The sequence below is a fragment of the Microcaecilia unicolor genome, chromosome 1 (genome assembly GCF_901765095.1).
Source record: "Microcaecilia unicolor chromosome 1, aMicUni1.1, whole genome shotgun sequence".
In the NCBI taxonomy this organism is placed as follows: Eukaryota; Metazoa; Chordata; class Amphibia; order Gymnophiona; family Siphonopidae; genus Microcaecilia; species Microcaecilia unicolor.
The window spans coordinates 124,325,565-124,352,287 of NC_044031.1; the positions used below are offsets into that span (position 1 = coordinate 124,325,565).

General features: G+C 42.1%; 1 protein-coding gene across 2 annotated transcripts in view; it reads right to left on the minus strand.

The window, feature by feature from the left end:
- ITGA8 (integrin subunit alpha 8) overlaps nucleotides 1-26,723 on the minus strand; it is a 521,482-nt gene that overhangs the window by 58,766 nt on the left and 435,993 nt on the right. For both annotated transcript variants that reach the window (XR_003941853.1, XM_030199982.1), the window contains exon 27: nucleotides 17,255-17,368. Coding sequence is in view for 1 of the 2 variants with exons in the window: in XM_030199982.1 (XP_030055842.1) it covers nucleotides 17,255-17,368 (114 nt within the window). In the remaining variant the exon portion in view is untranslated. The remainder of the gene's footprint in view (nucleotides 1-17,254; nucleotides 17,369-26,723) is intronic.

Consider the following 26,723-nt stretch of genomic DNA (forward strand, 5'->3'; position numbering starts at 1 on the left):
ATGTAATGTCTGTTACTTTTGTCTTTGGACTACAGTAAATTAATTTAAGTGCTATCAAGTTCTGAAGGTATCATAGCTGCAACCAATTAGTCTGTCTAATTTATTTTCAGTCTACTAAGGCAATCATAATACCCGAGAGTCCTATTGCATGGATTTATGTGTGAGAAGATGTGTTTCTACAAACACACACAACATCTTCTGTTGATTAAATGTAAGAGGTTTCTATTTTCATATTTATGAAAAAATGTAGTAGACCTAGCCCAATGTTCCTTATAATGCCTTGCTACTATGCTAATGTTCAAGAAGAAAATAAAACCTAAAATTATTTACATATATTTTCATATCAGAGCTCTTAGTTTAACATTAGTGATAAAACAGTGCTGCCTATACACCCAACCCCTTATCATTATATATAGAAGATAAAAACAGGGCAAGTGTAGGAGTTTCCTGGGAATATATAAAGTATGATGTGGATTTCACAGGAGGCCACTGCTGTAGCCAAGAATGTCAACCCAGATCACCTTGACACAGCAGCTAACCCAGGGTCTGTTGAACCCACAATAACCCTAGAAAGTTGTTGGTGGATATAAACTATTAAACATAAAACAAAGAAGTGCAAATTGATAGATCATGATGGGCTATAAAAATGACTATGAAATAGGAAACTGGTTTCAGGAATTGCAACAATACATATCTCAGGAATGAAATAAAGCAGAAGACTTTGAGGCCATGGAAAAACTAAGCATTAGAATACAGTGTCAGACAAATATAAAATAAAGGGTATGGGAATAGAAATAAATCCTATAAAAATGCACAGATGGACATCACCTTTTTATACTTTAAACTTTCTTATAAGTAATAAGAACAATTTCCAAAATACTATTTACCTGGGTAAATGACTATTTACTTATTTCACTAACCCAGGGAAATAGCCTTCTCTTGGCAGGTTGCATATACACATAAAATATTCTTTAAACAAATAAAACTAATAATATAATACATAAAATATAAATCAATATTATAAAACAAAAAATATTTCCTAAACTAGGAACCAAAGGCTTCTAAAAATAAATATGCCTTAAGCTTCTTCCAAAATCTAAAGTACTCTTGTTAATCTTATAATGCTTGAGTCTTTCAGTGGTTTCCTCATATCTAACAGATTGGAGTTTACAGTCTTATAGAACAGATATTACTCAGAACATTACAACTTCAATGTGAGGTGCCTCAGGACTCTGTATTGGCACCATAATTATTTAACATATTCATGATTCTACCACTCATATTGATCCAATCACTTGAATCATCATCTTTGGTTTGTGCAGATGACATCCAGACATTGACTACACTTGATCCTATAAATTCCCAGGAAATTGCCATCTTAAACTTTAAACTTGCATGAATTACTGCCTGGCTCTTTTCACATAAAGTGCAATTAAATCCTGAGAAAACCAAAGGCATTGTATCTCATAGAAACATCTCAGAATTTGGTTTTTCCTTTGCAAATAGGCTCACTAATTAAATATGGTTTCCACTTTGACATTTTAGGAGTATCTCTGGATGATGATTTATCTTTTAAATCACATTTCTCTTACATATCCAAATTCTTTTTTCCGAATTACAGATGATATGTTCAGTTAAGTTCTCATCCTCCCAGAAAGGTATGTGTATATTTGTGCTTTCAATGTTAATTAGCAGCATTCACTACTGTAACTTGTTTCTCAAGGGTCACCAACTAATGGACATTTCTCATCTTCAAATAATTCAAAACACAGCAGTTAAACTCAAAGGAGCCAAGAAATGGGATCATATCTGTCTATTATTAAAGGAAGAACACTGGCTTCCAGTTCCTTATAGGATTACATTTATATTATTAATCCTCATCTTGTACAATCATCATACAAACAAAAACCTGTCTGCTTTAAACAAACTGTCTAGCAGTGGAAGGAGCACATGCTGTTCCCGAGGTGACTATCACAATTTGAATATTTTTGTATGGTGAGTTGTAATGGGGATAAAGCTCTATTGTTAGGGAATATGAAGTTTGTTATACAGAACTGGCTTCGGGGTTTATATTGAGATTCTGACCAAACCTGTAGAGCAGTTGTTCTTAAACCTGTCCTGGAGAAACCTGCTAGTTGAGTTTGGAGAATATCCACAACGAAAACGCATCAGAGAGACTTTCATGCCTCTACCTCCTTTACATGCTAGAGATATCCAGAAAACTCAGTTGGCTGGTGGTTCCCTAGGATAGGTTTGAAAACCACTGCTGTAGAGAATCCAGACTTCACTACTACACAGAAAAATGTGTTGAATGATTTATCGAGTACCTGAAATTGGCTGGAGGGGGGATGGTTTCTTTATGCATAGAAGGCCCTGGGGTCTTATACTGCCAATTTAACAGTGTGTGTGTGTGGGGGGGGGGGGGGCTTTGATGTGCAGAAATGCAATTTTGGCTTGTTAGCTTGCCATTCTTCCTCCCCCACTCCTTTGCCACCCCAAATATTTCTGTCTAGAGACGCTACTGGTTGGATAGCAGCTTATTGTAATTTCCTAGTAACAGGGGTTACATAGCCAATATGCCTTAGTTATAAAGGATATGAGGGAGCAGACTGATACTTTGGTCTCAGCGTTTTATTTCGTAAGTCGGTATTTAGCATCTGAATGACAATAGGTCTCTGCACCTGAACTGCTACAAAGAAATAAAGTTTATATTATTGTAAGGGGTCCTTTTACAAAGGCGTGCTAGCATTTTTAGTGCGTGCTAATGATTAGCACATGTTAAAAGCTAGAGTTGCCCACAGAACTATATGGACATCTCTAATGTCTAGCACATGCTTATTTTTAGTGTGCGCTAAAAACACTAGCATGCCTTTGAAAAGGACCCCTAAGTTTGCTATTTGGTCTTTTTTTTTCTTTCTTTTCATAATGACTCCATACATGGAATTGTTAACTCAGTTTCCTTTTTACTAGTGGAGATTGAGAATTCAGGTGGTGGGAGGTGTATTTGTTCTCCTAGCACAGTCAAAACCTCATTATCCCTCACAAGATGATGGATGTGGGGTGGTATAGGGGTAGGGAAGGGGAGCTGAGATGCTGGCCAACTGAGGGGGGAGAGACAGGGAAGAGGGAAAGGAAAGATGTTGGCTACGTTGGGGGGGGGGAGTAAAGAGGGGAAAAGGAGATGATGGCCTTGAGCCTACTGAGAGGAGTGGAGAGTGGACACGTACAGCTGAACATTCACACCTGGGCCAGCACTGTCTTGCTTAGTCATGAGGAGAGGTAAAGATCAACATCTGGTAGTTTAGATGGATACTGGAAAGTACTATCTTGGAAGAAGCCAACAGAACCATCTTGTTGGCTTCATTTCTTTTCAGTTAGGACTTGCTCATGGTTATGAAGCTGTACTTTTGTAAGACTCAGATCTTGCTTCTGAGGCACAGCTTGTTATTAGAATGACTCAAGGGCTTTGGAAGAGTTTTCTCTCTAGACACTAGGTGATTGGTACCCTTGTAAATAATAATTTTGCATTCTGTCCCAGGGGAACTAAGGGCTTTTCTTGATACTAAAAAGTTTACTGGATCTAGGCATCTGGATATTGGGGATGATTTAAAGTACACAGACATGGGATACTCCAGTAACATTCATGTTAAGCTTAGATTGTTATTGTTTCAATTATTGTTTTGGGGTAATCTTCTTTGTTTCCTTTGTTTTCTTTATTTGTGGTCTAAAGTGAATGTGTTATTCTTGATTTGCTTTCCCCTTACTTCTTTGTTTCTTCTATTTTACTATTAGAATATTATTATCCATATTATTACTACACGTATATTTCTAGTCTGAACTTTCTGCATTTTGTAAATAAAAAGTAAATGTATAAAAGCCATTGTTACTCTTGAGATATGTGAGGCAAAGTTGGCTCCATATTTTTTATTCAGATTTAAGCCATAGCTCCATCTTCTTTAGACTATCTTAATTCCAGTTACATTGGATTGCCTAAGAAATCACTATAGGGACTTTAGATAATGCTGAATAGAGCTGCTGAGATTTCTCCATAAACTAAAAGAGGTGTGATACTGCAGTGAATGGTTTCAAATGTGCCAATTTGTTCTGGTTTGGTTTTGTCAAGATGTTTGCTTTAAGGCTCCCAGCTCTGGAATAATTTTCCATCAGATACTACATTTACTTAGGGCCTCTTTTATCAAGCCACACTAATGGTTCCTACGTGCCAATGTTGACAGAGCCCATTCAAAGTGAATGGGCTTTGTAGGCATTACTGCACCGGGAGCAAGTAGCGCAACTTGGTAAGAGGCCCTTAATTTTCCATAAAATATTGACAACATGGCTTTTCTCTCAAATTACATGCTTTAGGCCTGGCTGTACTTTCATTGCACATTTGCTATTTGGCTAGCGACAATAGGTTTGCTTGGAGGATCTGAATGCTTTGTATTGAGATTTAATTATTTCATTCCTGTTATTCTGTAACATTATGATATATACATGTTCTTAGTTTTACTATCTTTTAGTGTACTTCTGATGCATGACATGCAATCTACTTTGAACCCATTCAATGTGTAATATACGTATTGTTTTAAAATTAGACTAAATTAATATATTCATCATGAAAGTTCCCTTGCGGATAATTATAACTTAAGCTAAACATTACCAAAGAAAACATCACTTGCCCTCCAAACTAGTCTTATACTGATTGCCAAAGGACATACCATGTGGAGTTTTCAAAAGACATGGTGTCAAGTACACAGGAGCAAGCTGTTATGTTTAGCTGTGTTTTAAAAAAAGGCATTCCTATGGGAAGTAAACAGCATGTACATATTTTGATTTTCAAATCTATGCATGCTATCTTCCCTTACCCTTGCTGTCAACACGTATAGTAGATGCATATATGTGGATGCTTTTAGGAGGTAATTTTGAAATGAGGTGCCTACTTTTCTTTACAAATTACTAGCCTGTGTAGGATAACTTGCACCTACAGTGTAGACACGGACATTTACAACAGCCCTACAGCTACATTTCTAAAGAATGTGTATAATTGTATGCTTCAAACCATACTTTACCTGAATTCTGCTGATATATACACTAGAGAATGACATGGGGACAAAGTTTGTCTCCGTCCCCGCAGGCCCTATCTCAGTCCCTGCCCTGTCCTCATGGGCTCTGTCCTCATCTGCAGAAGCCTCGAACACTTATGATTTTATATTTAAATCTTTTTATTAAAGTATAAAAAGAAACAATATGCTGCGCAACTGTTGTGTATAAATTACAAATAAAAAAAAATAATAACAATGAGAAGCTATAATAATCCTCCCCCCACTATCACCCTCTATCCTTCCAACCCCAACAACAGTTGATTTCTACTACCCCAAGAAATCCTAATCCACCCTGTTAAAATGTCCAGAGGCACAAAATACAACCCATTCTGAATGATCAAGAGCGGAGAAATATGCCCTATGAAGCACTGTTATGATTTTTTAACTCCGTGGATGAATAATGTGCTCATTTTCAAAAGAGAAGGACGCCCATCTTTCGACATAAATCGGAAGATGGATGTCCTTCTCACAGGGTCGTCCAAATCGGTATAATCGAAAGCCAATTTTGGACGTCCCTAACTGCTTTCCATCGCAAGTATGGCCAAAGTTCAAGGGGGCGTGTCAGAGGCGTAGCGAAGGTGGGACTTGGGTGTGCCTAACACTTTGACGTCCTCGACCCATTATCGAAAGAAACAAGGATGTTCCTGATGAACACTTGGACGATTTTACCTGGTCGTGTTTTTCTTACGACCAAGGCAAAAAAAGATGCCCAAAATGACCAGATGACCAACACAGAGAATCGGGGATGACCTCCCCTTACTCCCCCAGTGGTCACTAACCCCCTCCCACCCTCAAAAAACATCTTTAAAAATATTGATTGCCAGTTTCTATGCCAGCCTCAGATGTCATACTCAGGTCCACCACAGCAGTATGCAGGTCCCTGGAGCAGTTTTAGTGGGTGCAGTGCACTTCAGGCAGGCTGTCCCAGTCCCATCCCCCCCACCTGTTACGTTTGTGGAGGAAACAGCGAGCCCTCCAAAACCCACTAGAAACCTACTGTACCCACATCTAGGCGCCCCCCTTCACCCATAAGGTCTATGGTAGTGGTGTACATTTATGGGTAGTGGGTTTTGGGGGCTCAGCACACAAGGTAAGGGAGCTATGAACCTGAGAGCAATTTATGAAGTCCACTGCAGTGCCCCCTAGGGTGCCTGGTTGGTGTCCTGGCATGTCGGGGGGACCAGTGCACTAGAAATGCTGGTTCCTCCCACCAAATGGCTTGCATTTTGTAGTTTCTGAAATGGACGTCCTTGGTTTTGATTATCGCCGAAAATCAGAAACGACCAAGTCTAGAGACAACCAAATCTAGGCACGACCTAAATTTAAGGATTTGGATGTGCCTGACCGTATTATTGAAACAAAAGATGGATGTCCATTTTGTTTCGAAAATACGGGTTTCCCTGCCCCTGGATTGAGATTTTCTGCGAGGACATCCAAATGGAAACGAGGACGTCCCTTTTGATTATGCCCCTCCACGTTATCACCAATCTCAGGATTCAGTCTAGCTCTCCTGTCTTCCGGAGTCCTTCCTCTAATCTGTCTTCCTACAATTGAATATGTCTTCTTAGGAGATATGCTGAGTAGCAGGATGTACAGGAACCCTATGCAAATTTTCCTAGTTGGGGCCAGCATGTTTGCTTATTTTTCCCAAAAAAAATCAAAATATCATTGTCTGCATCACTGAAATATAAATAACAGTCCAGTTCATCAACAGGTTTCAAAGTAGAAAATAACATGGGAACAAAGTTTGTCCCCATCCCCGTGGGCTCTCCCCATCCTCGTGGGCTCTGTCTCCATCCCCGCCCCCTTCGGCTCTGTCCCTGTCCCCATGGTTACCGCAGGTCCCCATCCCCATGTCATTCCCACCAGCAGCATAACACCATTAATTTTATGGACATACTTATAAAATCATGCTCAGGATAAAAGAGCCCATTTATATTCACATGTGACCACACACACAGCTACATATCTAAAATGCTGCTGTTTATGTAACTTCTTAGTGCCTATAGCAAGGCATCTCCTTACAAAATTAACTTCTTAGGGGGCCATTATATAAGTGGGTGCCTCCATTTAGGTACCCCAGTGATTGTGTACATTCCTTGTAAGCCACCCAGAATTGCAAAGGGTGTAGGATAGAAGATTTTTTTAAAATAAAATAAAATAAAATAAATAGAGGGAGCCTATAATAGATCTGGGTGCCCCATTTCTGTTATAGTAACATAGTAAATGATGGCAGATAAAGACCTGTACGGTCCATCCAGTCTGCCCAATAAGATAAACTCATTTTACATGGTATGCGATATTTTGTATGTATACCTGAGTTTGATTGTCCTTGCCATTTTCAGGGCACAGACCGTAGAAGTCTGACCAGCACTGTTCTTGTACTAGAAATAATGAAGCTAATGTCGAAGCCCCTTAAATTTTACACTCCAGCCCATCCATATCTATTCAGTCATGATCAGGGTACAGATTGTTATAGAATACTAATGTGACCCAGTATCAGCGTTCTTTACAGTTATGCGCCCACAGTTATACCAGCCATAGATCTGGAGTAAATCTGGTTGTATAAAAGTAGCAGAGACATATGTAACTTACACTGTTCTTTAAGGGGCCCTTTAACTAAGCTGCAATAAGCATTAACTCATGCTTACCACAGGTAAAATGAACTACTGCTGGAAATGCTGAGGCATCCTGTGGTAGTTTTTGCATGTGTATGCACTACCCATGTGCAAAAAAATAAAATTTATTTTTAAATGCTGGGGGCATGTTTGGGGGTAGAGAACGGGCATGGCTATGTTAATTAGTTAGCCCATGGGTATTGCCATGTGCTAACTGATTAGAGCAGGATTAGTGCATGAGCCCTTACTGCTTACAAAATAGGTGTCTGTAAGTGCTCACGCACTAATAGCTGCAGGCTAAAGGGAAAATGGTCATGTGACCATTATTGCAAAAATGGAAAAATCAGTCATTTACTGGCAGCGCTGTAAGTAGTCTTAGTATATGAGAGAGACCCACGATGGTGCTAGTGCAGGCCACTTTTTAGTGCTGCTTAGTACAAGGACCCCTAAGTTATTTGTGTATCTTAGAGACATGCCTATGTCCTGCCCATGTCCATCCCTGTGTACACGCCCTTGCATTTATAATTTAGGCCACTTACACGCATAGTTACAGAATAGCACTTGGGCGCCCTGCTGGCAATCTTATGGGTAATTATACAGTTATGCACACGAGTGCTAGTAGTCTAAACATTTACACATGCAAGGGGTGAGTAAATGCGAGTGCCCTGTTATAGGATTGCCCTTTACATGTGCATACTTTTGGTAACATCTGTTTTGAAATTTGTGCAACTACATGCATTAAACCACTTGAATAATCTGCAATAGTGAAGGCGGTTTGAATATTTCTCTTATCATGCCTTAGCAGCCTATAGGTTTGATAGAGACGTGTATTCAAGTATAACAGAATGGACTCAATCTAACCATACAGATCTCTACAATGCAGGCCATCAGTGGATCTGCTTGCTCAGCAAATTTGAATACAAGAGATAATTCATGTGACTCATGTTTACAATTTAACCTTTGAAGCAGAAGCACAATTATTTCTTGGCCAATATGCAAACTTTTTTTTCCCACTATCTTTTGGTTGGTGACAAGTCTTAAGGCTGTCATGTTTACTGAATCATGTCCAGTCATTGCAGTTAATAAAACAGTGATTCATAGCAACAGTTTTTTATTTTAAAGTGGCAGATGAAGAATTGTCCCGAGGCATAAATGTTTCAGTGTTGTCAGCATTATATATGCAAAAGAGAACCAGAGCAAGCAAGTCAAACATCATCACATTCACCAAACATAGGACTGAAAATTCAGAGACATCAAGGCCCTCATTTTATAAGCCTTATTCCATTAGATATGTGCACAAACCAGCACTTAAATGTGCACGAACCAGCAATTAAATGTTTATTTTGCATAAACATCCAAGCCCCCACTTTGCAAAGCTGGGATATGCACATATCAAACCCAAGTGCGTGCAAATGGAAAGGGAATATGATCTTGGGATGTTTTGTGCAGGACAAGGGTGTGGCAAGTTCATAGAAGCTTGGTCCCTATTTCAAAGTGGGACTGAGGGCCAGATGCACAAAGGCACCCATTAAATACAGGTGCAGTGGGAGAACTTACCGAGTTGCAAACAGCGACCGATGCACAAAGGGGGTGGGGCTTGCAGATGAAATGCATGTATCCTCTTTTGTGCATTGGTCGCAGTTTGCAACTGGAAGCTGTCAAATGCATTTAACAGTAGACCACCATGGAGTTTTTTGAGTTGTGCAGGACGGGGCTCGAGACAGAGAGTCCACTGAAGTTATCGGACTCCCAACCCTCCCCTGTGCAACCCAAAAAATCTCCATAGTGGTCTACTGACTCCCTCCCCTTCCAGAAAATGTATGGTGGTCCAGTGGATCCCTCAACCTCTCCCAAATTTGAAAAGTTCCCAGGGGTGTGGGTTCCAGTGGACCCCCTGACCTTCCCCTCCAAACAAATACATTGGGGGTCCAGTTTAGCCCTCCTACCTCCCCCACCCCTAGGGGCATGATTACTGGTTCAATCCCGCCACACAACACAACCCGACCTGTCGAGCTGGGCCAGCCAGACCCCCCCCCCCTGGTGGCAAATAATAGCCCTGGTGATCTAGTGGGATCCTACCCACTGACCTGTATTCCTATGTTGTCATAGGAGGCAGGAGGACTGCCTCCTGCCTCAAGTCCACCCACTTTCAAAATCCTGGGATGCACTGGGAGAGGTCTAAGCACCATATGTATCCCAGGATGCACCAGGCAGGCAGGTGCTTGGTGCCACCAATTTGGAAGTGGGTGGGCCTAAGACAGGAGGTGGTCCTCCTGTTTCCTACATAAAGGTAGTAGTAAGGGTTGGGGGGGGGGGGGTAAGATCCTGCTAGACCACCATGGCCATTAGTGGCCATCAAGGAGTCTGGTCCAGCTCAGGGCCCACTGGGTTTGATCAGTCATGCCCCTAGGGGGTGGGGAGGTCAGGGATCCAATGGACCTCCCTGGAACTTTTCAAGATGGAGGGTTCAAAAGGGGTCCACTGGACTACCAGGGATGTCGAGTAATGGTGGTAAGAGGGGGTCAGGAAGGCCACTGGACCACCTGACCACCAAGGTCTTGGGGATGGTCAGGTTGGGGGTCCATGAAAGGAGTGCCTACCTTACACAGTGCCAACAGACTGCTCCCCATAAGGATAGTTCCAGACCTGCCATAAAATTTACACGTTAAAGATAGGCGTTCTGTGCATGGAAATTTCTGTGCATTACTCAGAATGCTCATTTTGGTACTAATGAGCTCATTATAATGCATTTGCATGGGGTTCTGGGTAGCTGCTGTGGGAAACAGTAAAAGGGACCCAGAATCCCTTTGTGCATTACACACTAAATAACATTTGCTTTAGACAGGCTACAAATGTTGCAAGCACAGTAAGCTTTGTGCATCGGGCCCTGAATGTCTATTTCCTATAAGATCGATGTCGGGAGTTACACCTGCTGCCAAGCACGTGTAGGAATTGGTAAATAGCAGCACTCCACTGAGGGAGTGGGGGGGGGGGGGGGGGGGCTGCCCCCTTAATCCTCAAGTGGTTTTTGTGTCCCCCCAAAAGCCAAACTGGCAAGGGAAATTAGTCACTGTGACAATATTGGGATAATACCTGGCTATTTTTCTAAGGTCTCAACCAGTCTCAACCAGTTATATGCCAGGGTATTCAACAATGGAGTTCAGAACAATATCTTATATGCACAGAGATCCATATTGAAAGAGCTTGAATGGCTAACTTTTGGGGGTCAACCAAACAATGGAAATATCTTCACTTACACTCAGTGGATACATTTTGTCCTGGAAATATTCTGCTCATACAAAGTCTAACTAACCCAAAAAAGGTGGTGCTGATGGCATTCCTGGGGTGTAGTTTCATTCTGACCAATCAAAGCTGACATTTAGCATCAGCCAGTCAAAATAAGCCAGACAATGTAAGCTGCCCAAATAACAAGTCTAGAGTTAATTGGACAGCTTTGCCTGCTAATTTAGACCAGACAGTCAGTCTGAGAAGGTCATCCAGGCAGTCAATTGGAAAACGTTGTCCAGTTAACTTTACTGGATACAGTCAGCTAAATATGACAACTGTGAATAAATTGGCACTGATTCAATTACAGTTTCAAATAATGTAAATTTTTGATTAATGTGTATAGTTCAATTTCTTACTGAAAGGCAATTTTGTATTTATTTATTTATTTGTTACATTTGTATCCCACATTTTCCCACCTATTTGCAAGCTCAATGTGGCTTACATAATACCGTAAAGGCGTTTGCCAAGTCCGGTAGAGAAACAAACACTTGCTAATGTTGTGGTCGATTAAGGTTCAGGCACAATGGGGATCAAAGAGAAGAGAGGTTATATAGTGTCCATTATGAGCTTTGGTTTTGCTGTGTTCAAGAGTGTAGGCATTTATGTTGGGTCGGTAGGGTATGCCTTTTTGAAGAGGTTGGTTTTTAGTGATTTCCTGATGTTTAGATGGTCATAGGTTGTTTTCACAGCTTTTGGCAGTGAGTTCCATAGTTGTGTGCTTATATAGGAGTTATTTCCATGTAACTTCCTCGAGTGTCCCCTAGACTTTGTACTTTGTACTTATTGTATTCACTCAGCTGCTCTGAATGTAAAAAAAAAAAAAAAAAGCAGCTAGCCTCTTTTATGTGAGATCTAACCCTTTGTTCTGATTCCCCATGTATAGTCCTTGCTTCCTCATCTGTGACTGGAGTATACAGTGGTCTAAAGTTTTTAATTAGCGCAGCAATATCAAATACACATTCAAATAACACAATATAGATAATTCTATTTAATAACATAAGAAAATCCATACTGAGTGAGACTAAGACCCATTGAGCCCAGCCTCACGTCTCTGACAGTGGACTGCCTGGGTTACAATACCTGGCACACCAAAATGCAGATCTATTTCCCATAGCTCATTTAGATGGAGTGATCAATGGTTCTCCTGGATAATAATGTTTTTATGGACTTTCCTCCAAGAACATGTCCAAACAAATCCTGCTGTTAAGTAACCTTGACCTCATCCCCAGGCAACAAATTCCACAGCATAATTACATGCAGCATGAAAAAAAATCTTTCTATTTGATTTCAATCTGCTTGTCATTAGTTTCATGGATTGCCCTTTTATTTTTGTGCTGTTGAAAAGTTAAACAACTGTTTCTATTTAATCATTCCATCTCACTCATGGTTTTATCAATGTCTGTCTTATCTCCTCTCAGTCATCTCTTCCCTGAGCTGAAGATCACTAACCTATTTAGCCTTTCTTCATAAAGGATGTGCTCTATCCCCTTTATCATTTCTGTCTCACTTCTTTGAACCTCTTCTAGTTCTGCTATATCCATTTTGAGATGGGATGACCAGACCTGCACATAATACTCAAGGTGCAGTTGTACCAGGTCCTGTACAGAGGCATAATGATATTCTCAGTATGTTCTCCATTCTTTTTATAATAATTACTAACATTCTATTTGCTTCTTAGCCATGGCAACATTTGGCTGAAAATTTCAACATATTCTCCCGAATTCTACATAGGGTGCCCAAATTTAGGTAAATTAATGAGTTAACAAGGTGTCAACAATCACTTATTGACATTAATTGGCAGTAATTTGTATTTGGATGTGCATCTGCCTGTGCACTATGATATAAGGCTGTGTGCCTAATTTGTCTCACATGCAACCCAAAAGGGGTGTGGGGCCATGGGCGGGCTGATCAGGGGCACTCCCAAAATTTAGGCACAGTGTTATAGAATACCAGGGTTCCGTGCTCAACTTGTGCACCAGGATTTACAGCAGGTTTCAGCATGCGTTAATGGATTTACACAAGGTTGCAGTATGCGTTAATCCTCGTGCCCAAACTTGGGCATGGTAAAGCACACTAAGCACTATTCTATAAAGGGCACTCAGCTCGGAACACCCTTTATGCAATAGCACTTAGCGCTGATGTTTCCCGGTTCCTAAATTTGAGTGCCATTTACTGAATATGGCCCATTGTCTATAATGATGCGAAGATTGTTTTCTTGGATAGTGACACCATAGTCAGAACTCATAATTTTGTACCTGTAGTTGGGATTATTTCTTGCTAAGTACACTGTATACTAAAAAGCATTGGGAGGTGAAATAGTCTAATATGCAGTAGAGAACATCTGAGTAGGCAATCACATTTTGTACATTTTAAATTCCATTTTATCCTTCAAGCTTTGTTGTTTGGTTTTGTTTAGCTTGCTATTCTTGCATCAAAATTTAAGCAAAAACTATCTTGACTAGGAATGTACTATGCAGCAAGTCAGAAAGCAAGAATTAAGAAGGAATACAACAATATAATAAAATATCTTCATTAAACTGTTAAAGAAGTGACAAAATGGAATCGGTGTCATTAGTATCCAATTGCCTCAGATGCCATAATAATTCTACTGGGACATCACCACAGCTCATTCAAAATACATTTTTTAAAACAAATTATACTGTAAAAAGGGCTTCCAATTCTGTCCATGAGGACTCCACAGCCAATCAGGTTTTCTGGATATCCATAATGAATAAACAAAAAAAGTTGCATATACTGAGTCTTCAATTGAGTTCATTCATACTTGAAGATATCCAGAAAACCTGACTGGTTAGGAAGTCCCCATGACAGGCTTGCTGTACATTTAATTAAGAACATTTGATTTGTCCTTTCAATCACAGCTTGCTAGTGATGCAGCTCATGGACTGATTGAGATTTGGTAAGTGCACAAACAGCCTAAAATTTATACTGGCCTCTTGCTTTATTTAAAAACATTAAAAATTTTAACTTTAAAAGTCTATAATTACTGCACATTTTATTATTATGTGGAAAAGCTACATTATTTATATGAAGGTGAACTGACATGAAAGAAACATTCTGATCAATAGTGGTTTACACTGTATACAGAATATTAAGATGGTAATACAAAGGATGTCTATCAGGACTGCATTTCAATTAACATTTTTAATCATTGTAATCACACAATTAAAGGTATTACATTTATTTATTTCCCACTGCAGATCCTTGTGACTCTCTCTCTCTTTCCTTCCCCTCCACCTCCATGAGCAGCAACACAAACTTGGAGGTGAGCAGCACCAAGCTCTTCTCTTGGCTGCTGACTTCATGTTTATCCTACAGAGCCGCCTTGGTATGAAATTTACTCCATACCATAATTAAATCACTAAGGCACGCTGAAAAATGGCTTGCGGTAGATGTTTGGAGGAGACAGGAGACGCTGCAACTTGGTTAATTTTTTTAAATCATGATTAATAATTAATGTATTAATTGCAGATTAACTTGCAGTCCTAATTTCTAGACTGCCCTTGCACAAAAAAAAGACTAAAAATATTCCTGTAGTTATGTAAGCAAAGGTAAGTTCAAGTTTGATATACCACCTATTAAATATTTGTCTTGGTGGTAAGGGAATGGCATAGCAAAACAAGCTGTTCAGGTACTTGAAAATAATCAGAAATTGGCAAAAACTGCTCAAAGCACTATCTATTACTTCTTTTTCTGGCAAAAATCACCAAATTAAATTTCTAGTGTTTCAAGGAAAACAGGAAATAATAGACAAACACAATCCCCTCCTCCCCCACCCGACATTCAAAACCATTTAAACGTCCAGGAACAGCACCTGGCTGGTTAAATAGTACTTGGCTAGCTAAGTGCTAATATTCAGCGTGAGATAGCCAGATATGTTAGCTGAATATTAGTGCTTAGCGGCTAGCCAGATGACCGATTATGTTGCATGAAATAGCCGGTCAGAACCAATATTCAATGTCTAGTCATTATCTTTGGCAGCCAAGTATGGCTGCATCAATAGGTGGAATATCTTTGGCTGGTTCCAACTTAACTGGCCAGTGCTGAACATCGGCTTGGCTGGTTAAGTTCAAACCAGTCAAAAATAAACAAACGGGCCAGCACTGAATATTCAGGCTCAGTGCAGACCATGGGAGGCAGCCTGGCTATCTCCCGCAGCCTGAATATCAAGCCCATTAGCCTTTATGAAGTCATAAGTGGAGTCAAAGTGGAGGATTGGCCTAGTGGTTAGAGCACTGGTCTTGCAATCCAGAGGTGGCTGGTTCAAATCCCACTGCAGCTCCTTGTGGTCTTGGGCAAGTCACTTAACCCTCCATTGCCTCAGGTACAAACTTAGATTGTGAGCCCTCCTGGGACAGAGAAATATCCAGAGTACCTGAATGTAACTCACCTTGAGCTACTACTGAAAAAGGTGTGAGCAAAATCTAAATAAATAAATATTCCCATGATTTGTCTGGGTAAACTCCTGAGACTTTCTTGGACAAATTGTGACTGCAAATTCCCACTACACAGATGAGATAACTGTTACCCAGACTAAAAGAGGAAGGAAGAAAAGCTTGTCATGGGCACAGTTACATTTCATATCGCTAAAGCAGGACATTGTCACTATCCAGTTAAAGTTAACTGAATAAATCTGGATGAAAAATACTTGATCGGAAGGGGAATGGGACTTATATACTACCTTTCTGTGGTTTTTCCAACTACATTCAAAGCAGTTTACATATTATATACAGGCACTTATTTGTACCTAGGACAATGGAGGGGTTAAGTGACTTGCCCAGAGTCAGAAGGAGCTGCAGTGGGAATCGAACCCAGTTCCCCAGGATCAGCGTCCACTGCACTAATCACTAGGCTACTCCTCCACTAGATACATTATCTGTTTAACTTTAACCAGTTATATTCAGCTATGCCAATTTAATGGTTAGGTGTTAACTGTAACCAGATATGTCAAGACTGATTTTATTGCCTTGTGCTTCCTTTATTTAATTCACACCAAATATAAACTTAGCTCAACTCAGTGCAGTGCATGTGTATTGGCTACTGTGAATAGACTGGGATGGAAGTACGTTCTCAAATATCATATTCCTCAATGCCCCTAATATTAAGGTGCCTGAAAAGACAGTCATTCAATCTGCATGCTACCTTAAAAAGTGCTTTTTAAACATCAAGAAAGAACTGCCAAAGACAATTTTTCGACCTTCAAAGTACTTTTTCTGAAACATGCTTAAAGTGGTTAACAACTGGCAGTTAGATACCCTATGAAATATCAGACACCTATATGGGAAACTGGACACACAAGCTGGGACACTCACATTTTCCTCATGTATTTTACAAAAGACTCTGCGGAATGTACAGCCTTTTGTAAAATATATGTAAAGATAATGGATATACATGTACAAATGCTGGCATGTCCACTGGGAACAGCCATTTCAGTAAAACAAAACAACAAAACAAAACAAAACAAAACAAAACAACAACAAACACACACACACACACACACACTAATATATATATATACACACACACTCTAAAAAAAAGAGTGACATCTCTTGAGGTTTTACTAGTCTAAATATCAATTTTAGAACCTACATATGTAAACATCAAATTTTACAAAAAAAGTAGGATCAGCCAATTGAAGAGTGAATTGAAATTTTTGAAGCATGTTTAAACACCAGAGAGGTAGGCATAATTTCCCCCTCATTCACTAGTACAAATAAGCATTCAGGTGATACTTATGGCTGCCTGTCTCAAAGCAAAAGTAAATGCCAACATCCATATTTATTAAAATATATTTATATTGCCTTTGCAAAATTGGAAATATTGTTCTGACCCACCCACAAAACACCCCCTTCTAAAAAGTGTATGCTGTAGTTTTTACAAGTGTAAATTCTAGCATTCTAAAATTACTATTTACACATGTATGGTTTTTATACCTGTAAATATACTACTGTACTTACATGATTAAAAGCCACACAAGCTTTGTAAAATTACCTCTTTTATCACTAAAGGCCTCTTTTACTAAACTGTGTTAGCAATTACTGGCATGGCAAATGTGCCACACCCTATTCATTTTGAATGGGTTGCATCAAATTTGTTGCACAGGAATCGCTAGCACGGTTTAGTAATAGAGGCCCAAAGAAAGATATGCACTACCAGAATTCAAGTTTAATGAACATGTTAAACACAAAATTATAAAACATTTTCAAATGTAGTTTTGCAGCACTTTACCTGGAGAAATGTTTGGGCCCATAAGCGAGATCTGACTTTCAATACTGCACGCTGACCTCCTTCTAAAAGTCCCACGTTGCAGGAAATATTTAAACATTTAATATTTGTGCAGTTCTATAAAATACAAAGATAAAACAATAAGAATACAATATATGATTCTGAAAAGGGAATCATAGCATTTTCCTTACTAGTCATTAGTAACTATAGGGTAAATTTTCAAAAAAACCATTGAACTGTAAAGTTAGATACACAATTTCAAATAAGTACATAAGTATTGCCATACTGGGACATGTGATTTTCAAACACAAGTTATGCAGATAAGTTGATGTTAACTATCATCATTTTCAAAGTACTTAGATTTAAAAAGTTCCATATGTTACTATTGGGCTCATTTTTGAAAGAGAAGGACGTCCATCTTTCGACATAAATCGGAAGATGGACGTCCTTCTCCCAGGGACGTCCAAATCGCTATAATCAAAATCCGATTTAGGACATCTCCAACTGCACTCCGTTGTAAGGATGGCCAAAGTTCAAGGGGGTGTATCAGAGGCGTAGCGAAGGCAGGACTTGGGCGTCCCTAACACTTGGACGTCCTCAACCCATAATCGAAAGAAACAAGGATGTTCCTGATGAACACTTGGACGACTTTACCTGGTCGTGTTTTTCTTACGACCAAGGCACAAAAAAGTGGCCAAAATGACCACCGGAGAGAATCAGGGATAACCTCCCCTTACTCTCCCGGTGGTCACTAACCACCTCCCACCCTCAAAAAATATCTTTCAAAATATTGATTGCCAGCCTCTATGCTAAGCCTCAGATGTCATATTCAGGTCCATCACAGCAGTATGCAGGTCCTTGGAGCAGTTTTAGAGGGTGCATTGCACTTAAGGCAGGCGTACCTAGGCCCATACCCCCCTACCTGTTACGTTTGTGGAGGAAACAGCGAGCCCTCCAAAACCCACCACAAACCCACTATACCCACATCTAGGTGCCCCTTCACCCGTAAGGACTATTGTAGTGGTGTACAGTTGTGGGTAGTGGGTTTTGGGGGGCTCTGCACACAAGGTAAGGGAGCTAAGTACCTGGGAGCAATTTATGAAGTCCACTGCAGTGCCCCCTAGGGTGCCTGATTGGTGTTCTGGCATGTCAGGGGGACCAGTGCACTTCAAATGCTGGCTCTTCCCATGACCAAATGGCTTGCATTTGGTCATTTCTGAGATGGACATCCTTGGATTCGATTATTGCCGAAAATCAGAAATGACCAAGTCTATGGACGACCAAATTTCAGGATTTAGACGTCCCTGACTGTATTATCGAAACGAAAGATGGACGTCAATCTTGTTTTGAAAATACAGGCTTCCCCGCCCCTGGATCGTGACTTTTTGCGAGGACATCCAAATCGAAACGAGGACGTCCCTTTCGAAAATGCCCCTCCACGTCAGTCAGGTTTTTAGGATACCCACAATGAATATGCTTGAGATAGATTTGCATACAATGGAAGTAGTGCATGCAAACTCATCTCATGCATATTCATTGTGGTATCCTGAAAACCTGACTGGCTAGGTGTGTCTCAAGGATGGGTTGAAAACCCCTGGTGTAATAGCACCATAGAAATTTTAAGTAGTAGTAGCTGTACTTTATCCATTTGAGTTGGAAATTCTCTGTCCAGTTCATCCATTGGAATTATGAATAGGAGGCTTTTTATGAAGAAAACCATTCATAAATTTGGAAATTTGAGATATAATTATTCAGCTTTACTGCCCATCTAGCACCTAGAGAGTCTCTCTCCTTAGTAGGCTGAAATGGTGCTAAGGTGTTCTCAGACAAATGAAGTTTGAAGTCCTCTTTGAGAAAAGTGATATTGATAGAGGAGCATTTTCGATATGACATCCAAGTTCAATTGTAGATGTTTTACTGAAAACATCTAAAATTCTCATTCTGAACATAGCAATTTTTGAACCAGAAAAACATCTATTCGCTATTTTCCAAACATTTTTGTGCTTAATTTGCATTGCTTTAAGTACCATTAAATAATAAAAGTTATAAAGAAAAACAAACTACAGCAAGTCGTATGGATGGCTGTGTGGCAGCATTCCTAGTAAACTGGCCACACAGATATGCCAGCAGAGCAGAGGGGCAGCCTAGTGATCAGTGCAGTGGATTTCACATAAAGGGACCCAAGTACAAATCCCATCTTAACACTCTTATTTTGTATTGTGAGCCCTCCAGGAACACCAAAAAACCTACTGCACACCACTACAAAATCCCTCAGGTCTGCAGATGTCTCCTATCTAAAGGTACAGTTGGTATTTTGTGGGTTTTGGAAAGCTTACAATTTCCACCACCAGTGTACTAGTTAGAGTAGGATATGGACCTGGGTCCCTTTCTCTACAGTCCACTGCTCTGACCACCAGCCTACTCTTGGAACCAGCTTGCTAATAGGTATGGCCATAATATATTAAGTTGTCACAGAGTATCGCATGTCACTGTCACATCTTTGGGGGATGGGAGGGGGGGGGGGTCAGTGACCATTGGGGGATTAAGGGGGTCATGCCTTATTCCTGCCAGCGGTCAGTTAGGCCATATTTTAATCATGATTGAAGCATGTCCAGATAAAACATCCCAATTTTAGCCCTAGACATTAAAACGTCCAAATTCTGGGCCTTCCAAAATCCTTCCCAAAGCATGCCCCAACAAGGGGAGGGACAATGGGAGGGTGAGGTGGGGGTGGTTTGGTAGAGAATTCAAGGTTTATCTTCTGAACCTTGTTGTGGAAGAACTCAGCTAGGGTCTAGGGAGATAGTGAGGGGGGAGTTGGGGGTGGAGGCACCTTGAGGAGAGAGTTTAGTGTGGCAAAGAGAAGTTGAGGGTTTGAGCTGAGAGAATTAGTCAGCTGGATGTAGTAGTCCTGTTTGGAAAGCAAGAGAGCAGATTGGAAGGAGGTCAACATGAACTTGAAGTGTGTGAAGTGAGCAAGGGCACGAGATTTCAGCCAGAGGCATTCGGTGGAATGGGTACAGGAACGTAGGTAGTGGATTTTAGGGGTAAGCCAGGGCTGGGGTTTGGTACGTCTTATAGGACGGGGCATGAGAGGTGCAAGAGTGTCTAAGGCAGAGGATAGAATAGTATTGTAGGAAGAGACGGCATCATTGACAGATTTGGATGGTGCAGTGTTAGAGAAGCAGTTCAAGACTTTGGAGGATAGGGTAGTAGGGTCAATGGCCTGGAGATTCCTAGATAAATTGGTTAAGATTGGACGGGATTGGGCGGGAGGAAGTTTAAGTGTGAAGTTTATTAGATGATGGTCAGAGAGGGGAAGATCTGAGGTAAAGGAATTGGAGGGAGAGCAGTTGTAGGAGAAGATAAGATCAAGACAGTGACCATTTTGGTGGGTAGGGGAAGTGGAGCATAGTTGAAGATTGAAGGAGGATGTTAAGGTGAGGAACTGGAAGACGTAAGAGTTGGACGGATCATCAGCATGAATGTTAAAGTCACCAAGGATGAGGGAGGGGGAGGAAGGATCATGAAAGAAGGAAAGCCAAGCGTCAAAGTCGCTGAGAAAGGATGAAAGGGATTTATCAGGGGGACAATAAATAACTGCTATTCGAAGAGGCAAAGGAGTGAATAGGCGGACGGAGTGGACTTCAAAGGAAGAAAAACAGAGAGACTCAGGTGGCAGGAGAGATTGAAATTTGGAAGCGGGTGAGAGTAATAGATCAACGTCACCACCGTGGCCAATAGGGCGAGGAGTATGGGAGAAGAGATAACCACCATGGCAGAGGGCTGCGACTGAAGCAGGCAGAGCCAAGGTTCAGTTATCACGAGCAGATGGAGGCTACGAGTGATAAAAAGGTCATGGATAAAGGAAAGTTTGTTGCAGATGGAGCGGGCATTCCATAGGGCGCATGAGAAGGGCAGAGAAGAGGGGGGAAGGAGAGCAATAGAGATGAGATTGGAGAGGTCACGGTGCAACCTGCACAAATAGGATGAGGGTTGGTGAGGGGGACCAGGATTGGAATTGATGTCTCCAGCAGAGAGAAGAAGAAGGAGTAAGACAGTACGGAGAAGAGTAGGAGAAGAGTGGTGATGAAGGCGACGAAGGCGAGATGAGTTCAGATAGAATGGGGAAGGTACAATGGAAGGGATGAAGTGTTGAAGGCAGAAAGCAAGGAGGCAGAAAGACGACAAGAGAGATGGTGAGGTAAAAAAATGAACGAAAGGGCAATGTATGACTGTAGTGCATAGTGGTTTCGGGTGGAGGAGTAGATTGGGGAGGGACAGTACTAGGAGGAGAATGTGAAATGGAGCCATATGTATAGACTCAGGCAGTCTAGGCGTTAGCTAACAGTCACAAACAAGGTGAGGCAGCTGGAGCTGAGGCTGAAGGCTGGAACAAGGAGTCAAGGTTGCAGGACTGGAGTTTAAGCTTCAGGCTGGGGCAGAGGATGCAGGCAGGAACAGGTGATGCAGGCTGGGGCAGAGGATGCAGGCAGGAACAGATGATGCAGGCTGGGGCAGAGAATGCAGGCAGGAACAGATGATGCAGGCTGGGGCAGACAATGCAAGTTGGAGCAGGTAATGCAGGCTGGAGCAGAGGCAGGTAGGCAGGAACAGATGATGCAGGCTGGAGCAGACGATGCAAGTTGACCATAACAGTATGAGCTGTTTTTGCTTTTTAATACCGCAAGCACCAGGTCTCTCGAGTCTCCCTGGCCGTCGACAGCAACAGATTCACTGGGCCAACTTCCGTCGACTCAGGCTCAGGGCATTCTCAGGTTAGGGCACTCTGCCTAAGCATGATGGAGTTCAGATGCAGAGTAGGCAGCACCTGGGTCCGATGAAAGTCAAAACTGATCATGCAGCGATAGCAGGTGTGAGGCAGGAGGGAGATCGGATAGGCAGCGTTCCTGGGTCAGTGAAAATCTGGGCCGTGCAGGCAACGTTGCAGTCATGAGGCAGGAGGGAACCTCATGAGGCCTCTGGTGCCGATTCGCTCTGGAAAGCCGCTGATGTATCGGGTGTCCCAGACCTAGCGATGGTTATGTAGTTCAGGTCTGATGGTTGAGTTGATTTGTTTCTTCCGAGATCCAATAGGGTCTTTGGATTAGTAGTGGTTCCAGTCGGTCAACAACTAGGTATTGTGGGAGTTCGGCCGTACAAGCAAGTGTTGCAGCCACAAGGCAGGGGGGAATCTTGGGAGGCGTCTGGTGCCGATGCGCTGGGAAAACTCACTGATGTATCACGTGTTCCAGTCCTAGTGGTGGTTTTATGGTTTGAGTTTGACAGTTGGAAGGACCTGATTCTTTCGAGATCCAGAAGGTTCTCTGGATCTGTAGAAATACCAGTCTGGCAGTGTCTAGGTTTTGAGGGAGTAAGGACCGCCGGCAGCGTTGTAGCCACGAGGCAGGAGGAAACTTCGGTCAAACTCTGATGCCAGTTCACTCTGGGAAGTTAGCTGGTACCTTAGGGATGCTCCGGGTCCAAAGTCGGTCTGCAAGTTAGGGCTTAGTGGAATTAAACGATCAATGGTCCCATTCTAAAACGATTCCAGCAAGGTCTCTGGAGAGGTGTTGGTTTCGTGACCGTCTAGTTAGCCGCCATCTTAGTAGCTTATATGCATGGTTTAAGACCGCTCCTCTGCAGGAAAGACTCTGCATAAGCTTGCACATGGAATATGGAAGCTGATTGGCGCATGACAACCAATGAGATTTCAAATTTACAGCCCCTTTAACTGCCACAGGCAGAATAAGCGAATGTTGTTAGAGTGTGCACTGGGGTCATCGTCGTCGTCATTGCAGCGGAACTGTAAGACTTTAACACTGGCTGAGCGAATAAAAGTTCTTAAAATATTAGAAAACAAGCAAAGTCAAGCATCTATTGCTAAGAATATGGTGTCAATTTCACGTATCTTGAAGCAGAAAGAACAGCTTCTGGAAGACTGGCAAAACAATACAAATCCACACCGGAAACAAAAACGGGTGGGAAAAGCTGAGGAGGTAGAAGATGCTCTTCTTCAGTGGTTTTCTCAAGTCAGGAGCAGACAGTTTCCTGTCAGTGGTCCACTGCTTATGGAGAAAGCTAATCAACTAGCTGAAAGTCTTGAACTAACTGAATTCAAAGCCACTGTTGGATGTTTAGAAAGATGGAAGGAGAGGAACAACCAGGGGCATAGCCAGACTTCAGTGGGAGGGGAGGCCAGAGCCCGAGGTGAGGGGGCACATTTTAGGCCCCCCTGCTACTGCCGACCCCCCTGCCATTACAGACCCCCCACCCGCTATTGCCGATCCCTCCTGCCACCGCCAACTTTGATGACCCCTGCCAACGACCCTCTTGACCCCCCTCCCGCCACCAACCCTCCCCCGACATTGTCGTGGGCTACCTTTCCTGGCGGGGGACCCCAATGCCCGCCAGCAGAGGAGGTCCTCTTCTTCCTCCGAAGGCTTCGTTCTGTTTTAGAGGAAGAAGAGGACCTCCTCGGCTGGCAGGGATTGGGGTCCCCCGCCAGGAAAGGTAGCCCAAAGCAACGGCAGGGGAGGGTTGGCGACGGGAGGGGGGTCGAGAGGGTCGTCGGCAGGGGGTCCAGGGCCAAATCTACGGGGGCCCAGGCCCCCCATGGCCCCATGTAGCTATGCCACTGGGAACATAAAATTCAACGCCTTCAGAAAATGGAAGAAGAAACCGTCTGAAAATAACAAGAAACAGCATAAGGAGTGTCAAAGCAAATGCAAGGCGCAGATTAAGAAGGCCAAGAGGGAGTATGAAAAAAAGATAGCATTAGAGGCAAAAAAACATAGTAAAAATTTTTTTCGGTATATTAAAAGCAGGAAGCCGGCAAAAGAATCGGTTGGGCCGCTGGATGACCGAGGGGTAAAAGGGGCGATCAAGGAAGACAAAGACGTAGCGGAGAGACTGAACGAATTCTTTGCTTCGGTCTTCACTGAGGAAGATTTGGGTGGGATACCGGTGTCGGAAATGGTATTTCAAGCGGACGAGTCGGAGAAACTTACTGACTTCACGGTAAACCTGGAGGACGTAATGGGGCAGTTCGGCAAACTGAAGAGTAGCAAATCTCCTGGACCGGATGGTATTCATCCTAGAGTACTGATAGAACTGAAAAACGAGCTTGCGGAGCTACTGCTAGTGATATGCAACTTATCCTTAAAATCGAGCGTGGTACCGGAAGATTGGAGGGTGGCCAATGTAACGGCCATTTTAAAAAAAGGCTCCAGGGGAGATCCGGGAAATTATAGACCGGTGAGTCTGACATCGGTGCCTGGGAAAATGGTAGAGGCTATTATTAAAAACAAAATTACAGAGCACATCCGAGAACATGGATTACTGAGACCAAGTCAGCATGGCTTTTGTGTGGGGAAATCTTGCCTGACCAATTTACTTCAATTCTTTGAAGGAGTGAACAAACATGTGGACAAAGGGGAGTCGGTTGATATTGTGTATCTGGATTTTCAAAAGGCGTTTGACAAGGTACCTCATGAAAGGCTACAGAGGAAATTGGAGGGTCATGGGATAGGAGGAAATGTCCTATTGTGGATTAAAAACTGGTTGAAGGATAGGAAACAGAGAGTGGGGTTAAATGGGCAGTATTCACAATGGAGAAGGGTAGTTAGTGGGGTTCCTCAGGGATCCGTGCTAGGACCGCTGCTTTTTAATATATTTATAAATGATTTAGAGATGGGAGTAACTAGCGAGGTAATTAAATTTGCTGATGACACAAAGTTATTCAAAGTCGTTAAATTACGACAGGATTGTGAAAAATTACAAGAGGACCTTACGAGACTGGGAGACTGGGCGGCTAAATGGCAGATGATGTTTAATGTGAGCAAGTGCAAGGTGATGCATGTGGGAAAAAAGAACCCGAATTATAGCTACGTCATGCAAGGTTCCACGTTAGGAGTTACGGACCAAGAAAGGGATCTGGGTGTCGTCGTCGATAACACACTGAAACCTTCTGCTCAGTGTGCTGCTGCGGCTAAGAAAGCAAATAGAATGTTGGGTATTATTAGGAAAGGTATGGAAAACAGGTGTGAGGATGTTATAATGCCGTTGTATCACTCCATGGTGCGACCGCACCTTGAGTATTGTGTTCAATTCTGGTCGCCGCATCTCAAGAAAGATATAGTAGAATTGGAAAAGGTGCAGCGAAGGGCGACTAAAATGATAGCGGGGATGGGACGACTTCCCTATGAAGAAAGACTAAGGAGGCTAGGGCTATACAGCTTGGAGAAGAGACGGCTGAGGGGAGACATGATAGAGGTATATAAAATAATGAGTGGAGTGGAACAGGTGGATGTGAAGCGTCTGTTCATGCTTTCCAAAAATACTAGGACTAGGGGGCATGCGATGAAACTACAGTGTAGTAAATTTAAAACAAATCGGAGAAAATTTTTCTTCACCCAACGTGTAATTAAACTCTGGAATTCGTTGCCGGAGAAAGTGGTGAAGGCGGTTAGCTTAGCAGAGTTTAAAAAGGGGTTGGACGGTTTCCTAAAGGACAAGTCCATAAACCGCTACTAAACGGACTTGGAAAAATCCAAAATTCCAGGAATAACATGTATAGAATGTTTGTACGTTTGGGAAGCTTGCCAGGTGCCCTTGGCCTGGATTGGCCGCTGTCGTGGACAGGATGCTGGGCTCGATGGACCCTTGGTCTTTTCCCAGTATGGCATTACTTATGTACTTATGTACTTATGTACTTATAACAGCATGGTGAAAAACAAGACGCTGATGACTTTGGTGCTGAAAATTGGGTTGTTTCAGTTCTTCCTACCATCTTGAATGAGTTTGCACCTCGTGACATTTTCAATGCTGATGAAAACGGTCTCTACTGGCGAGCGATTCCTGATGGAACACTTGCATTCAAACAAGCCAAAACTACAGGAGGTAAAACGTCGAAGGACCGACTGACGATCCTCCTTTGCTGCAATATGGATGGGAGTGAGAAGTTGGAACCACTCGTCAATGGAAAGAGCAAACAGCCCCGTTGCTTCAAGAATGTTAAGTGACTTCCTGTGTCATACGAGGCTAACACAAATTCATGGATGACTGGGGAAATTTGGAAGCAGTGGCTAAAGAAGATAGACACTAAAATGCGGGCACAAAAGCGTCAGATTTTGCTGCTTTGTGATAATTGTGCTGCACACAGTGATGATGTCAGACTGTCTAACGTCAAGGTGGTCTTCCTGCCACCAAACACTACCTCTCTGATCCAACCTATGGATCAGGGCATAATAGCCAATTTCAAATAACATTATCGGGCTCTTGTGCTATGTCGTCTGATGAGCGTTATGGATGACCAGACTGGCAAGGATAAACGTGCTGTTGAACTGGCTCGTAATCTATCACTGTTGGATTCCCTACATATGCAGAAAGAAGCCTGGAATCATGTTACACAGGCAACCATTGTGAACTGCTACAAGCGGGCAAGCTTTGTTAGGGATGTGGAGAGGGACGA